Raw genomic sequence first — 15,751 nt, forward strand, 5'->3', positions numbered from 1 at the left:
TTAAAGATTGGAAATTAATTTGAACGTGGATTTATCCAATTTCATCTTGTGATAGTGGATTTATCCAAACTTCAATACCTAGCCCACTTTACTAATGAATTTTGAAGTGTCAAATGTTGCATGATGAAGTGCTTGCATATTTGAATTGAATAAATACTTCAATTTTCTAAATTTTGGGGGCGCATTCATAATTTTGAGAAAATTCTGCAGATTACTTGAGTTTTTGTCAAATCCTTTCTAAATCACTTTTAATTCCCTCTCAATTCAGAGTTTCACACTCAAATCTAAAGTTAAGAATAGTAGAGAAGATTCTCTTGGTAATCTACGAAGTTTTGAAGGTCAAATTCATGGAGATTGCAAGGAACAAGAGGAATTCTACAAAGCTTGTAAATTCTAAAACTCTTTTGTTTGAAACTTATGTTTTAGCATGATTGTGACTCAAATTAAATGTAATTAGAGTGCTTAATGACTCTATTAGCTTCCGTTTTATGCATGTTTACTCTATCAAAACCCAACAAACTCCCACTTGAACTAAAACTCTGGTCAATGGGTTGTACATGATATCAGAATCCAAAAAGCGGGATTATTGTAAATAAATATAATAAACTAGAGTATCCATGTACTCGTTACACATCTCCACTTGCCCTAAATTATACAATGTACATGTCTTGTAGACCTGGACCTTCTAGATGACCTTCAAACACTTTAGCCAAGAGAGAGCCTTCTTAAATAGGTTAGCAATGGCTACTGCCCCACTGTTGTCACAGTATAAGGTGACAGGCAAGTCCATATTTGGAACCACTTCCAAATCGCTTAGGAACTTCTGAAGCCAAACTGCTTCCTTTGCTGCTTCACAAGCAACTACATGCTCAAGCTTCCATAGTGGAATTTGCAATACATCATTGCTTGATACTACGCTACACTACAACCCCCTCGCTCAGGGTAAATACTGATCTTGATGTGGACTTCCTAGAATCCTTGCCAGTTTGAAAATCAGAGTCAGTGTATCCTGTAAGGATCAAATCCTTTACTCCATACACCTGTTTATAGTCCTTCGTTCTCTTAAGATACTTAAGGATGTTCTTAACTGCAGTCTAGTGGTCTAACCCTAGATTGGGTTGGTACCTGCTGACTATTAATGTCAGTAAGGTACCCTACATCATTCCCAATGAGTAGGATATCGTCCATATAAAGTACTAGAAAAGCTACTTTATCGTTGATGATTTTCTTGTAGATACAAGGTTCATCAACGTTTTGATCAAAACCAAAATATTTGATCATTGTATCAAATCTAATGTTCCAAGATCTAGATGCCTGTTTCAACCCATAAATGGACCGATTCAGCTTACAAACTTTTTGCTTATGACCTCGGGCTATGAATCCCTCAGGCTGAGACATAAAGATATTCTCTTCAAAATTGTCATTCAGAAAAATATTCTGACATCCATTTTCCATATCTCATAGTCTTCAAGGAGTTCGTGAACTGTTCGAGGGAAGTCTTGAAGAAATGTCTTCAAAGGTGAGATTTTTGAAACCATTTTTTTTGCATGCTTTAATTTATAAATGAATGCATATCTCGTTTCTAGTTTACTATAAAAATTTATATTCAATGAAAAATGGAATTTGGTCGATTCGCTTCCTCTCAAAGTTCTCTCCCCAAAAAGTTCCTTCACCACCTACATTTAAAGGGCAGTATGCGCGTGGAAAGATTTTACTAATATGAAGTTAAGTAGTTTACAACGTTGTACTTATTTATAAATGAAAGCCAAAAATAGTGACACATGAATAGGTCGACTCACAAAAAGAACACTCAGACTCTCCCTAAGTGTAACACCTCCATCCTAGGATACTTAAGCTTTCCTTAAGTAGAATATTAGTAAGCTATCTCTTAGACTCCTCCTAAGGGTGAGAATTCTTCTCAATCACGATCTTCTCACCTTGCTGCGAAGTCTCCTTCACACGATAGACTTAGGCTCCCTCTAAGTTAGATGATTCCTTTGAAGAAGAGATGTTCAATTCACCAACAATCAAGACTAGCCACCTTGATCAGTATAGCACCAACTAACTTTTCTTAAAAAACAATACATACACAGAATAATAGCTTCTTCCACTTCGGTCATTCTCACAAATTCTGTCTTTAACAAATTTTCAATTACAAAAGCAATAACCCTAGCAAGGAGGAAAATGGCCTTGGAAGCCGTGGAAAAGGAAACCATGCCCATTCAGAATCGGCATTCAAACCAAAAAGAAAAAAAAAATCCATTCACAGCAAAAAAGACGCAAACGCATAAATAAGAAAAGAAATAATCATGCGGGGGATAATGTTCCAACCAATATTCATGACAAATCCTGTGACAATAATCAAAGCATAATAAGAAGGCCACCTTAAATAAATATAGCCAATCCATAAATTCCATCCATTTCTATTTTATAAAAGAATACATTTATATTATAAAGTAGACATATTATTGATAGTTGCAATAAAACGAATATATGATTTGAAAAATTAGGTTTTAGAATTTGGTTTTGTGAGGAATATATTGTATATACGAAAAAAAATCAATGATAATTTGAAATTTGAAATTTGAAATTTGAAATTTGTTAAGAAACCAATGAATATATTATTGATAATTTGATAATTTGAAATCAATGATAATTTGATAATTGACTTTACAAAATTCATTTACAATTGTTTCTCGAAAAAAAAAAAAAAGAAAAGAAAGAATCATGTTATCACGATTAAAAGGGTCTCAAAATCAATTTCAAACTCAACATATTCACTTGAAGAATACTCTAAACTTGAATCAAGACACCATCTAATCAGGCGATAGAAATGATGATGCTCTTTAAAAGAAATACAATTGCACTAATAGGTTCAAGATTTAAATTCTTTCTTGTGTATTTGTAATGTTGTATTTTATTATTTTTATTTTTTTTGTGGTTAGATGTGATTTACTAATATTAATTTTCTTTTTGAGGTTTAGATGTAATTTATTAACTGATTTTTTTTTTTTTAAAGCACTATGATTGCGAGATTGAACCATTGACTTTAAGAACCAAAATGAACTACATTACGATATCAAGTATGTTCTATCAACTTCAAGCAATCACACACAACATATTGATTTGTTTTGTTTCTTTTTTTTTTTTTTTTTTTAAAGTGATGTGCATGTCATTTATAATTGAGTTAAAGAGTTTCAAAATTGTGAAGTATAGCTATGCTTAAGGCATTTAATTACCATAATATTGAAATTTAAAGGTTATACAATTGTCAAAATTTACCACTAAGATGGTTTGATCTTGAAAGGCAAATCATATTAATCCGAAGAAAAAAAATTATAGCTCTTCATCAATTATGATATATATTATAGAAGTATTTTGTATTATAAATTATTATCATGGTGATGCCACAAACAATTTGAAAAAAAATCATCCAATACATCTTGGACCACGCTCACTTTTTTTCTTAAAAGAAAAAGAATATTAAGTTTAGAGATAAAGGAGAAGAAAAGAAAAGTTTAGAGATAGAGGAGAAGAAAGGAATATTTCACATAGTACTTCAGGACCAAAAATCAATATAATTTATTTCGTACTTTTTGTTCAATGAAAAAATTGGCCAGATTCATAGTTGAAGGGAATAAAAAAGAAAAAAGAAAAAAAAAAGATAAGTAAATAAAATAACAATTCGTTATTGTCACCCTTAATAGAAGGGAGGAGATTTTCGAACAAAGAAAAGATCCAATAACTTTAAAAGAATTACAAGGAGGATGAACTAAAAAAAATTGGGTGTAATAAGGATGCACTCATGACTCTTCATCAAATATCCTACTCGTGGTTGATGAAGATTTGAAAAGAGGTGGTTGGCTACAAGAAGCTCCCTTGACCATGCATGGATGACTCACAAGACGAATTTAGGCTAAGGTACAACAATTGGCTACTTTTATTCAAGTTTATCCATGCATTTAATGCTGGTGAAATTTTTTATCCAAATGAATACTTTTGGTTTTCAACTTTGGAGAAGGAAAAGTGGAATCTCACATTACTTTGTTTTACTAAAGGGAGGTCCCCTTATATGCCCATATCTTGGATTATGGGTTTGAGCTTCAAGGGGTAGTAAAGTTTTAGAGGAGGTGAGAAGATAGGCAAATGTGAGTTTGGCGAATCCCACATGCATACTGCCATCCGTCCAGGCAGGGCGAGGCTTGCTCCATTTCTCTGTCAATTCCTTCTTCCTCCTTTAGTTTTTCCTGAAGGATGTGAGTTTTCTGGTTGGTTACAGTGCAGCTCCGATCGAGACAGGTTTGTTTCTTCTAGGTTGTTTTATCCTGGCGACAATGTGACACTTTTGTAGAACTGCTTGCACATTTGGGCAGAGCTGTAAAATGTCTTAAAGAAAGCGAGATTTGTGACTTAACCTGTAACGAGTTTATTTTTTGTAAGTTTTGTTTTTTTTACGACTGTCATTTGTGATCATTCTTTGCTATCATCTTCTATTCGTCGGAAGGTAGTCGTTCCAACATATATTCCAATCTTTCATTTTGTAAACCCACATTTAAAGAAGTCTACATGTGTTTGAGAATCAATACAAAGATGGATTTTAAAAGTAACATCTAAATTGATTGACTTATAAAAAATAAGAGTTTAATTTACTTAAATAAAAAATTTACATTTCAGGGTATAAATTTTCTATGTATAATATTTTTGAATTAATAAAATTATTAGTTAGAGTTTTAATTAAATATTGAATACAACCTAAAGTTTAGGATTATAAATTGATATTTGTACTATATATCTTTGTTTTATTTCTTAAAATAAGATATTCAACCACTAACTATATGATGTCACACAAAATGTATGTGCAAAGTCCAGAACAACTAGAAAGACAAGCACAAAACATAAATAAAATGAACACAAGGTTATAACCCAGTTCGGTGAAATACCACCTACGTTTAAGGGGCAGTATGCACGTGGAAATTTTTTACTAATATGAAGTTAATTAGTTTACAACGTTGTACTTATTTGTAAATGAAGGCCAAGAATAGTGACACATGAATAGCTCAACTCACAAGAAGAACACTTAGGCTCTCCATAAGTGTAACTGAAGAAGCTTTGACTCAAATACTTCAGTTTTTTGTTTGTTTATGACTAACTTTGTAAATGGTCAGTTGGTATACTCTATAAATACCACCGATTTTAAATTCAAATGAGAGAGAGAGAGCTATCATCATTTTCTTAGTTTTTTGTAAACAACAAAACCTGTACGCAATCTTCATCAGTAAAAAGAATTCAGATCTTCCCGTAGACGTAGGTAATCTTACCGAACCACGTAAACACTATGTCTTCATCTTCTTGCCTTATCTTTCTTGTTCATTCGAGTATTTCTTTACTGCAAATCACGCGCCATTCAATTAACTTTCAAATTGCATCGAGTAATCTGAATATCGAGTCAATCGTGCATCGATTCTTCAATATCGAGTAGCTTCGAGTACATCGTTTTCACCTTCGAGTCGCAACGAGTATTGTTTAAGAACCGTTGAGTATGATCGAGTATTAGTTCTATTATCATCGATTTCCATCGAGGATTTAACAGAGACTCGTCAAACGAAGAAGGAAATTCTAATCGAGGATCGAGTAGGAAGTAGTCGAGCATCGAGTTTCGAGTATCGATGATTTGGCAGAATATTTATGAGTCATTTCTTCATCTCTCTGGCGTTGATCTTGAGTATCTAGGCCTTGTGAAGAGTGGTTAACCCAACAATTTATGGTATTGGAACGTTTAAAGATCATCAAGGTCAACTTTCTTGGAGCTTTAAGATTGTCAAGAAATCAAGACTCGATACTCGATTGGATCAGAAATGGCTGTTGCAAGGTATGAGATTGAGAATTTGATAGGAAGGGCGATTTTGGCCTATGGAAGGCCAAAATCAAAGCCATTCTTGAACAAATGCCATCCACTATCTCAACACAAGAAAGAGAAGACATGGAGCTTATATCATATGGGACTTTGGTTCTTAATCTCAGTAACAATATTTTAATCTCAGTAATTAATCAAGACATGACCTACAAGATGTGGGTCAAGCTGGAAGAACTTTTTTGCAACCAAGGATTTCCCCAACAAGATGTATCTAAAGGAGAAGTTCTTCATGTTCAAGATGGATTCTGCCAAGCCTCTTTCAAACAATTTGGATGAGTTTAAAAGGATAGTCTCAGAGTTCAAGAGCCTTGGTGAGAAAATTGGTGACGACTGCTTTTGTGCTATTAAACTTTCTACCCAAAGCCTATAAGAAAGTGAATGATGTTTTGAAATATGGCAAAGGAATAGTTACCACTGGTACCATCATTTTAGCATTAAGAATTAGAGAGTTAGAGCTTCAGTCCGTCAAGAAGGAGCAGCCTAGTGCAGGGGGGTTGTTTGCCAAGGGGAAGAACAAGTAGAACTAGTTAAAGGGGAATAAAAACCAGTCAGGTGAAGAGCACAAACCTAAGACCAATATGAGATGCAACTACTGGAAAAAGAAATGTCACTTGATGAGAGATTGTTACAGTCTCAAAAGGAAAAACCAAGAAAACAAGAAGGATTAGAAGAGAAACAACTAGAATCTTCAGTGGTTGAAGGTTCCCACTTTTACTCTGATGCCTTAGCCTCCACCAGAAATCAAACCAACCAAATCAGTCTTCTTGAAAGCATGACTAGGTAATTGACTCCGATTGTATCTATCACATGACACTTTTTAGACCTTAGTTTAATACTTACAAGGAAATAGATGGAGAATCAGTGTACATGGAACAATGAAGCCTGCAAGATAAAAGGGGTTGGTTCAGTGTCCTTGAAGCTAAAGGATGGATCAATCAAGCTTCTAAGAAATGTTAGACATGTATCTTTGCTTAAGAGATACTTGATATCTCTAGGCATGTTGGACTCCATTGGGTGTGAATGCAGAGGAAAAGACGGAGTTCTTGAGGTGATGAAGGATTCCAAAGTTGTGTTGGTTGGTGAGAAGGTCAATGTCCTTTACATTGTGAGATGAGTAAAGATGATGACAAGTGCCTACACAGCTTTAACAGCAAGCTTAATAGAGGCTGACTTGTGACACAAAAGACTATCCCATATTAGTGAAAAAGGGATGCAATCACTGTCCAAGCAAGGAATTCTGCCCAAAGGTATCAGTGAACACCTTTTCTTTTGTGAACATTGCATTTTAGGTAAAGCAACAAGGAAAAGTTTCATAAAATCTCAGCACACCACCAAAGAAGCATTGGACTATGTCCATTCTGACCTATGGGTACCATCTTCTATACCAAGCCTTAGTGGCACAAGGTTTTAACCTTTATAGATGATTTTTCTAGGAAGAGCTGGATATACTTTCTTAAAACCAAGGACCAAGTTTTTGGGAAGTTTAAAGAATGGAAAGCCATGATCGAAAATCAAGCATCTAAAAGTTTAAAATACTTTAGAACTGATAATGGACTTGAGTTTTGTAATGAACACTTTGATATATTTTATAGTGAGAATGGTATAACTAGGCATAGAACAGTGAGGTATACACCTTAACAAAATGGGGTTGCTGAGAGGTTAAATAGAACCACAATGGAAAGGGTTAGGTATTTATTCTCTATGCTATCTTAGGAGAAAGTTATTGGGCAGAAGTTGCAGCCTATACCGTGTATACCTTGAATAGGTGCCCTCACACATTTTTAGAATTTCTTACCCCTGAGGAAAAGTGGACTAATCATCCTCCTAACCTAGATAACCTTAAGGTCTTTGGATGTGTAGGGGTTTGTACACCAAAATAAGGGAAAGTTAAAGACCAGATCAGTCAAGTGCATGTTTGTAAGTTTTACAGAGGGTGTCAAGGGATTTAAAATATGGCATCCGATTAAAAGGAAGTTCATAGTGAGGAGAGACATCACCTTTAGGGAAGAGGAGATGTTTATTGAAAAGAAGAAAAAGGTTGAGGATGAATGAGAATCATCCAACACAGGATTTGAGGTGGGGTTACCATCTGAGCAGCCAATTAAATCTAGCCAACCTAGTGCACAGGAGAAACTGAGGAAGACGTAGGGGATCATGAGGAGACAACATGTGGGCAACCTGATTTAAGCCAGTATATCTTAGCTAGGGATAGACAAAGGAGAACTATCACATCTCTAGCTAAATATACTGAAGTAAATTATATGAATTTAGTTTTAAATGTTGTGGTAGCTTCTACTAACCAAGAATTAACTATCTTTGAGGAAACAACAAGTTGTGCTAATGCAAAGAATTGGATTAAAGCAATGAATGTGGAGATGCATTCACTAAAAGTGAATGACACTTGGTCCTTGGTTCCTCTACCAAAAGGTTACAAACCTATTGCCTTTAAATGGATTTTTAAACTTAAAGAAGGATTATCTTGTGATCAAAAGCCTAGGTATAATGCGAGATTGATTGCAAAGGGGTTCACTCAAAAGGAAGGAATAGACTATTCTGAGATTTTCTCTCTTGTTGTAAAACAGACTTCCATAAGATTTCTTCTATCCTTAGTTGCTTAAAATAATCTAGAATTGTATCAACTAGATGTCAAAATTGCATTTCTTCATGGACATCTAGAGGAGACAGTTTATATGACGCAACTTAAAGGATTTGAAGTTAAAGGAAAAGAAAATCTTTTTTTCTTACTCAGTAAGTCTATATATGGGTTAAAATAATCACCTAGGTGCTGGTATAAGAGATTCAATGACTATATTTCTAGCATTGGATTCAAAAGAAGTTTATTTGACATATGTGTTTATGTAAATACATGTTCTTACAAGGACAAAGTTTACCTACTCATATATGTAGATGACATATTTCTGGCAGGTAGGTCCAAAGGAGATCTAACCCATATTAAAAACCTCTTAAAATGAAAGTTTGATATGAAGGACTTAGGAGAAGCAAGCAAGGTCTTAGGAATAGAGATCCATAGGAACAAAGAGAAGTCTATACTAAGCATCAATCAATCCTCTTACTGTGAGAAGATCCTTAAAAGGTTTAACATGAATGATGATAAACCTGTGAGTTTACCTATTGCTCAGCACTTTAAGCTTTCCTCAGCTAACTCTTTTAAGGATTCTAACCAAGAACATCAGAAATAGATAGCTGTCATACCCTATAGTCAAGCAGTCGGAAGGTTAATGTATTTAATGATTTCTACTAGACCTGATCTCTCATATTCAGCTAGCTTAGTTAGTAGATATATGTCTAATCCTGGTAAGAGACACTGGGAGCCTGCTAAATGGATCCTAAGGTACCTAGTTTGGTATAAAAACTCAAAGTTAGTCTACCAAAGGTCAGCTTAACCAAATCTAGAGTTTTATGGATATGTGGATGCTGACTATGTTGGTAATTTAGACAAAAGGAGGTCCTTAACAGGTTACCTTTTCCTTTTTGGTCCTAATTTAATCAGCTGGAAAGCATCACTACAACCTATAGTAGCCTTATCTACGACAGAAATTGAATATATGGCTTTAACATAAGCAATCAAAGAGGCTTTGTGGCTCAAGGGATTGCTGAAATATTTTGGAATAGATCAAGTAGTAGTAAAACTCTACTGTGACAACCAAAATGCTATCCATTTGTCTCGAAATCTACAATTCCACCTAGAACTAAGCACATTGATATCAAGTATCATTTCATTATAGATAAAATTGAGACGGAGGGGATAGAAATTTTAAAGGTCTATACTTCTGACAATGCAACTGATATGTTAACAAAACCTGTTTCAAAGCTTAAATTGTTTAAATGTTTAGAACATGTTGGTTTTGAGCTTTCAGACACAGGGTAGACAAACCGATCAGAATCAGGAAGATTAGAAGATTGTAAGACATTGGAATCAAGGTGAAGAATTTGAAGAATCTTTTACTCAAATATCTCCGTTTTTTGTTTGTTCATATAACTAACTTTGTAAATGGCCAACTAGTATATTCTATAAATACCATTGATTTTAAATTCAAATGAGAGAGAGTTATCATCATTTTCTTAGTTTTCTATAAACAACAAAATCAGTATGCAATCTTCATCAGTAAAAAGAATTCAGATCTTCCCGTGGACATAGGCAATCTTGCCGAACCACGTAAACAATGTGTCTCCATCTTCTCATCTTATCTTTCTTGTTCATTCAAGTGTTTCTTTATTGTAAATCGTGCACTATTTGATTAACTTTCAAATCGCATCGAGTAATCTGAATATCGAGTCAATCATGCATCGATTTTTCGCTATTAAGTAGCTTCGAGTACATCATTTTCACTTTTGAGTCGCACCGAGTATCGTTCAAGAACCGTCAAGTACAATCGAGTATTAGTTATGTTATCATGGAGTTCCATCGAGGATTTAACAGAGACTCATCAGACGAAGAAGGAAATTCTATTCGAGGATCGAGTAGGAAGCAGTCAAGCATCGAGTTTCGAGTATCGAGGATTTGACAGAATATTTCTAAGTCATTTCTTCATCTCTCCAGCATTGATCTTGAGTATTTGGGCCTTGTGAAGAGTGGTAAACCCAACATTAACACCTCCATCATAGGATACTTAGGCTCCCCTTAAGTAGAATATTAGTAAGTTATCTCTTAGACTCCCCTTAAGGGTGAGAATTCTTCTCAATCACGATCTTCTCACCTTACTGTGAAGTCTCCTTCATACGACAGACTTAAGCTCCCCCTAAGTTAGATGATTAATTCTCAAGAAGAGATTCACCAACAATTAAGACTAGCCACCTTTATCAATATAGCACCAGCTAACCTTTCTTCAAAAACAATACATACACAGAACAATTGTTTCTTCCACTTCGGTGTTCCTAACAAATTCTAACTTTAACAAATTTTCAATTACAAAAGCGGCAACCCAAAGAGCAAAACGACCTTAAAAGGAAGTCGTGGAAAAGGAAACTCTACCCATTCAAAATTGGCATTCATACCAATAAGGAAAAAAATCCTTTCATAGCAAAAAAAATGCAAACGTATAAATAAGGAAAGAAATAATCATGCGAGGGACAATGTTCCAATCAATCTTCACGAGAAATCCTGTGACAACAACCAACGCGTAATAAGCAGGCAACCTTACATAGATATAGCCAATCCAGAAATTCCATCCATTCTATTTTATTAAAGAATACATTTATATTATAAAGTAGACATATTATTGATAGTTGCAATAAAAACGAATATATGATTTGAAAAATTAGATTTTAGAATTTGGTTTTGTGAGGAATATATTGTATATAAAAAAAAAAAAGAAAAAAATAGAAAAAGAAAAAAATCAATGATAATTTGAAATTTGAAATTTTGTTAAGAACTTGCCTCGGTGTGAATGAATGCATGTTTTCATAATTGACTTTACAAGATTCCTTTACAATTATTTCTTGAAAGAAAAAAAGAAAGAGTTGTGTAAATCACCATTAAAAGGGTCTCAAAATCAATTTCAAACTCAACATATTTACTTGAAGAATACTCTAAACTTGAATCAAGACACCATCTAATCAAGTGATAGAAATGATGATGCTCTTTAGAAGAAATACAATTACACTAATAGGTTCAAGATTTAAATTCTTTCTTATATATTTGTAATGTTATATTTTATTATTTATATTTTTTTTGTGGTTAGATGTAATTTACTAATACTATTATCTTTTTTCTTTTTTTTTTTTAAGTATTATGATTGCGAGATTGAACCATTGACTTTAAGAACCAAAATGAGCTACATTACGATATCAAGAATGTTCTATCAACTTCAAACAATTACACACAATATATTTTTTTTTTTTTAAAAAAAAAGTGATGTGCATATCATTTATAATTGAGTTAAAGAGTTTCAAAATTGTGAAGTATAGCTATACTTAGGGTATTTAATTACCATAATATTGAAATTTAAAGGTTATACAATTGTCAAAATTTACTGTTAAGATGGTTTGATCTCGAAAGGCAAATCATATTAACTCCAAGAGAAAAATTATAGCTCTTCATCAATTATGATATATATATATATATTATAGTAGTATTTTGTATTATAAATTATTATCAGGTTGATGTGGCAAACAATTTGAAAAACAAAATCATCGAGCACATCTTGGACATTTTTTATTTTCTTTTCTTTCTCCTACTTTTGCTTCTTCCTTTTATTTTTATTTTTATTTTATTCTTTTCTTTATTTTTTTATATTCTTTCATTTCCTTCTCTTTTTTTCCCTTTTTTTTTAACTTTCTTTTTATTCGATTTGTACTTATTCTTTTTTTTTTCTTTATCCGATTTTTACTTTTTTTCTTTTCTTTTTTTTTTTTTTATTATTTTCTTTTCTTTTCTTTCTCCCCTTTTCTACTTTTTCCTTTCCTTTTCTTTTCTTTTTCTTTTTTTTTTTTCTTTATCTTCTTTGATTTTTACTTTTTTTTTCTATTTAATTTTCTTTCCTTTCATCAGTTTGTTCTTCTTTTCTTTCTCTTATTTTTTAAATTTTTATTCCATTTATTTGAATTTTTTCTTCTCCCTTTTTTTTCACAAGAATTATGAGGTTGGGTTTCGTATCCAAGACTTAAAAGTACTCAATTCATAAAGTGACTTAACACCAATAAGTCAATCATCAAGTTTGATTATTATAACAAATAATAAATATAAATAGCAAATGAAAGTCTATGAGTGATAGCCAAGTAAATTTAATTAATAAAGTTGAATCTCAAACTAAAATGTAAGTAGAATGCGTAGAAGTTATAACTAATAGCAGGTTTATCAGTGATAGAAAAGCTATTATCGAAAAGAAAAGGGACTTATAAATATTTGGGAAAGATAAGAAAGGGACAAAAAGGTGTTCAGTGGTTATGATTAATAAAAGCTACTACTGATAGAATGTTACCAATGATAGAAGCTAATACTAATAGCATGTTATCGGTAATAGAAGCTACCCGATAGCACGTTATCGGTGATAGAAACTACCACTGATAGCACGTTATCGACAATAGAGAACTATCACTGATAAGATGCTATCAGGATAACATGATATCAGTGAGATCATTGATAGCATCTTATAAGTGATGTTATCAATGAAAGAAGTTATCACTAATAACCATAATATGAGTGATATTAGTGATATCGGTGATAAAACTTAGGTGATATCTATATATTGAGTTTCTTTCAAAGGTGATAACCAGTTACAGAAGTCTATCATTAATAGCTTTAAGTGTTAACATTTTAAGATTGATTCTAATTGATGAAAGTCTATCAGTGATAGCGACTAGTAGCTACTACCAGTGATAGCCATGATAAAATATATTATTAGTGATAGCTATATGGTAATCAAAGTTGTTGGTTTTCTTTCAAAGTTGATCAGTATTTATAAATCTATCGTTGATAACTACTAATAGCCTTAAGTAATAATATTTCAAGGTTGATTGAAATAGATGAAAGTGTATCAATGATAGCTATTGATAATTGATAGCAAACTAAAAGCTAATATTTCAAGATTGTATTAATTTTTCTCATAGCAATTATTATCGATAGCAATTGATAGAAGCTATCACCGATAGCAGCTAACAATGGTTATCACTGATAGTTGCATGATAACTTTTAATTTGAGAAAATGGGAAGAAGCGAGCAAAATGGTGGCTAGACATGAGTTTTTTTTAGTATTTTACCATTTTTTGATTTATATATATGCAATATATTTATACTTAGTACTTCGTATTCTATTATTTTGGTCTTGAATTCTATTTATCCTTTGAAAAAATTGGCCAGATTCATAGTTGAAGGGAATAAAAAATAAAAAATAAAAAAATAAGTAAATAAAAATAACAATTGGTCATTGTCACCCTTAATAAAAGAATCGAACAAAGAAAAGATCCAATTAACTTTAAAAGAATTACAAGGAGGATGAACTAAAAAAAAAAATTGGGTGTAATAAGGATTCACTAATGACTCTTCATCAAATATCCTATTCGTGGTTGATGAGGAAGATTTGGAAGGTGGTTGGCTACAAGAAGCTCCCTCGATCATGCATGACGATTTTAGGCTATCTACTTTTATTCAAGTTTATTATGTGAAATATTTAGGGAGAGATTATCCCCTTAAATTTAATTTCACAAATGTCAAAATATTTAATTTTTTACCTAAATTGATTTAATTGTATCCCTATTAATTCATAAACTATATCAAGCTCTTCACATTAATACCAATTTGAGTTTACTAACTCTTTCATTTTTTGTAGGCTAACTCTTGACTTTTGAATCTAGCTCGTTGAATGAGCTCTTCACGTTAATATCAATTTGAGTTTACTAACTCTTTCATTTCATTATTATCAAGCTCTTCACATTAATATCAATCTAGTTCATTGATATCACTTTTTGTACTAAACATAGCTCGTTAAATGAGCAATAATTACAATCTCACTTCCCACCCCCAAAATATTCAACTAACAAGAAGGTAAAGATCATTCTAAAAAAAAGGGTAAAGAAATGATAATCAATTTTAAAATTTAAGAGAAAAATGATATAAATTTTTTTTTTCCTGAAATTTATGAATTTTGTACGATTTTATATTATGGAAATCAATAAATTTATTAATTTATGAACATTTATTAGTGATTAAATTAGCGGAAATTGAATCAATAATAAGAATTAGAAGATCGAAATTGAATTTTTGGGTCAAAATTAAATTTGTTTCCCCATAAATAAATGTAACAATTTCAAAGTTACATGGCGAGATCTCCACCTTCACCTTTCAGCTTTGTATATTAATTTGCCCTGATAAGGTTTATACATGTTGCTGAAGCGAAGGTTTCAACAAACTTAGAAACAGAGAATTGAAAATCAAGAATTGAACAATCGAACAATCGAATCGAAAGGAAGTGTGTATAACAAAATCGGAACCAAAACAAAAGAGGAAAAGGAAAAAAGAACGAAAAACAGAGATGAAATGAAATCTATATCAATAAAAGAATAATCTATGGTGTACATGTATCTATATAACCAACAGAAAAAGATACAGAGCTCAGAGATAAGCAAAAGAAAAGCAGAGATATACAGAGAAAAAAAAAGAATGAATTCTATTTCTTATGAGCAGTTTTATTATATTTATCTTTGATCCATTGGAAGCCAAGAGAGGTTCCTTCCTTAACCCTTTTGACGCCATTAGAGGCCACAGCTTTGGTCTTCCCAAGCCCTTCGCCGACCTTCTGCTTGTATTTGGCCGTACTGTTTCCGCCGCCGCTCTTCTTCTTGTTCTCTGTGACTACGTCCGTGGAGTCGTTGTAGTCCCACTGGTCCGCCCAATCGTAGGAGCCGTTTGCAGCCATGGATTTGAATTTGATGGATTTAGGGCAAAGAAATCTGAGGAGGGAGAAGATGAAGAATCTGATCGGGAGAAGAAGAAAAGGATGAATCGAAATGAATCGACGAAGATTTCTGAGAGGGGAATGAGTATTATTTATTTATAGGGAGTGAGAATCTGATTCAAAGCCAAAGCGAATGCCGTGTGGATTGCGATTAAAAAGTCATACAAATTTTGCCCACTTTCTATATTCGAAATATAATAGCATTTCCAAACAGTTAACCTATTTGTACACGTATCCGGAACTCCCACGAAATTTCTATTAAATTATTTTGGTGTCTATATACTTAAATTAAAAAAATAAAGAAAATTATTTACACGCCAAAATTTCATCATATTAAATTTTTCCCAACGAATAGATATTGATACACTTCTATCTATTTGTAATTATCAATATTTTTTTATTATTTTTATAAATAATTTGATTT

The 15,751-nt window shown here is 32.5% G+C and overlaps 1 protein-coding gene across 1 annotated transcript; it reads right to left on the minus strand.

Moving 5' to 3' along the window:
- Positions 1-14,901: 14,901 nt before the first annotated feature.
- On the minus strand, positions 14,902-15,479 carry LOC120071534. The gene has a single exon (XM_039023862.1). It carries the CDS (start codon positions 15,286-15,288, stop codon positions 15,040-15,042), a length of 249 nt encoding a protein of 82 aa, XP_038879790.1. The 5' UTR covers positions 15,289-15,479; the 3' UTR covers positions 14,902-15,039.
- Positions 15,480-15,751: the final 272 nt, after the last annotated feature.

This window comes from Benincasa hispida, chromosome 2, assembly GCF_009727055.1.
Source record: "Benincasa hispida cultivar B227 chromosome 2, ASM972705v1, whole genome shotgun sequence".
NCBI classification, from domain to species: Eukaryota; Viridiplantae; Streptophyta; class Magnoliopsida; order Cucurbitales; family Cucurbitaceae; genus Benincasa; species Benincasa hispida.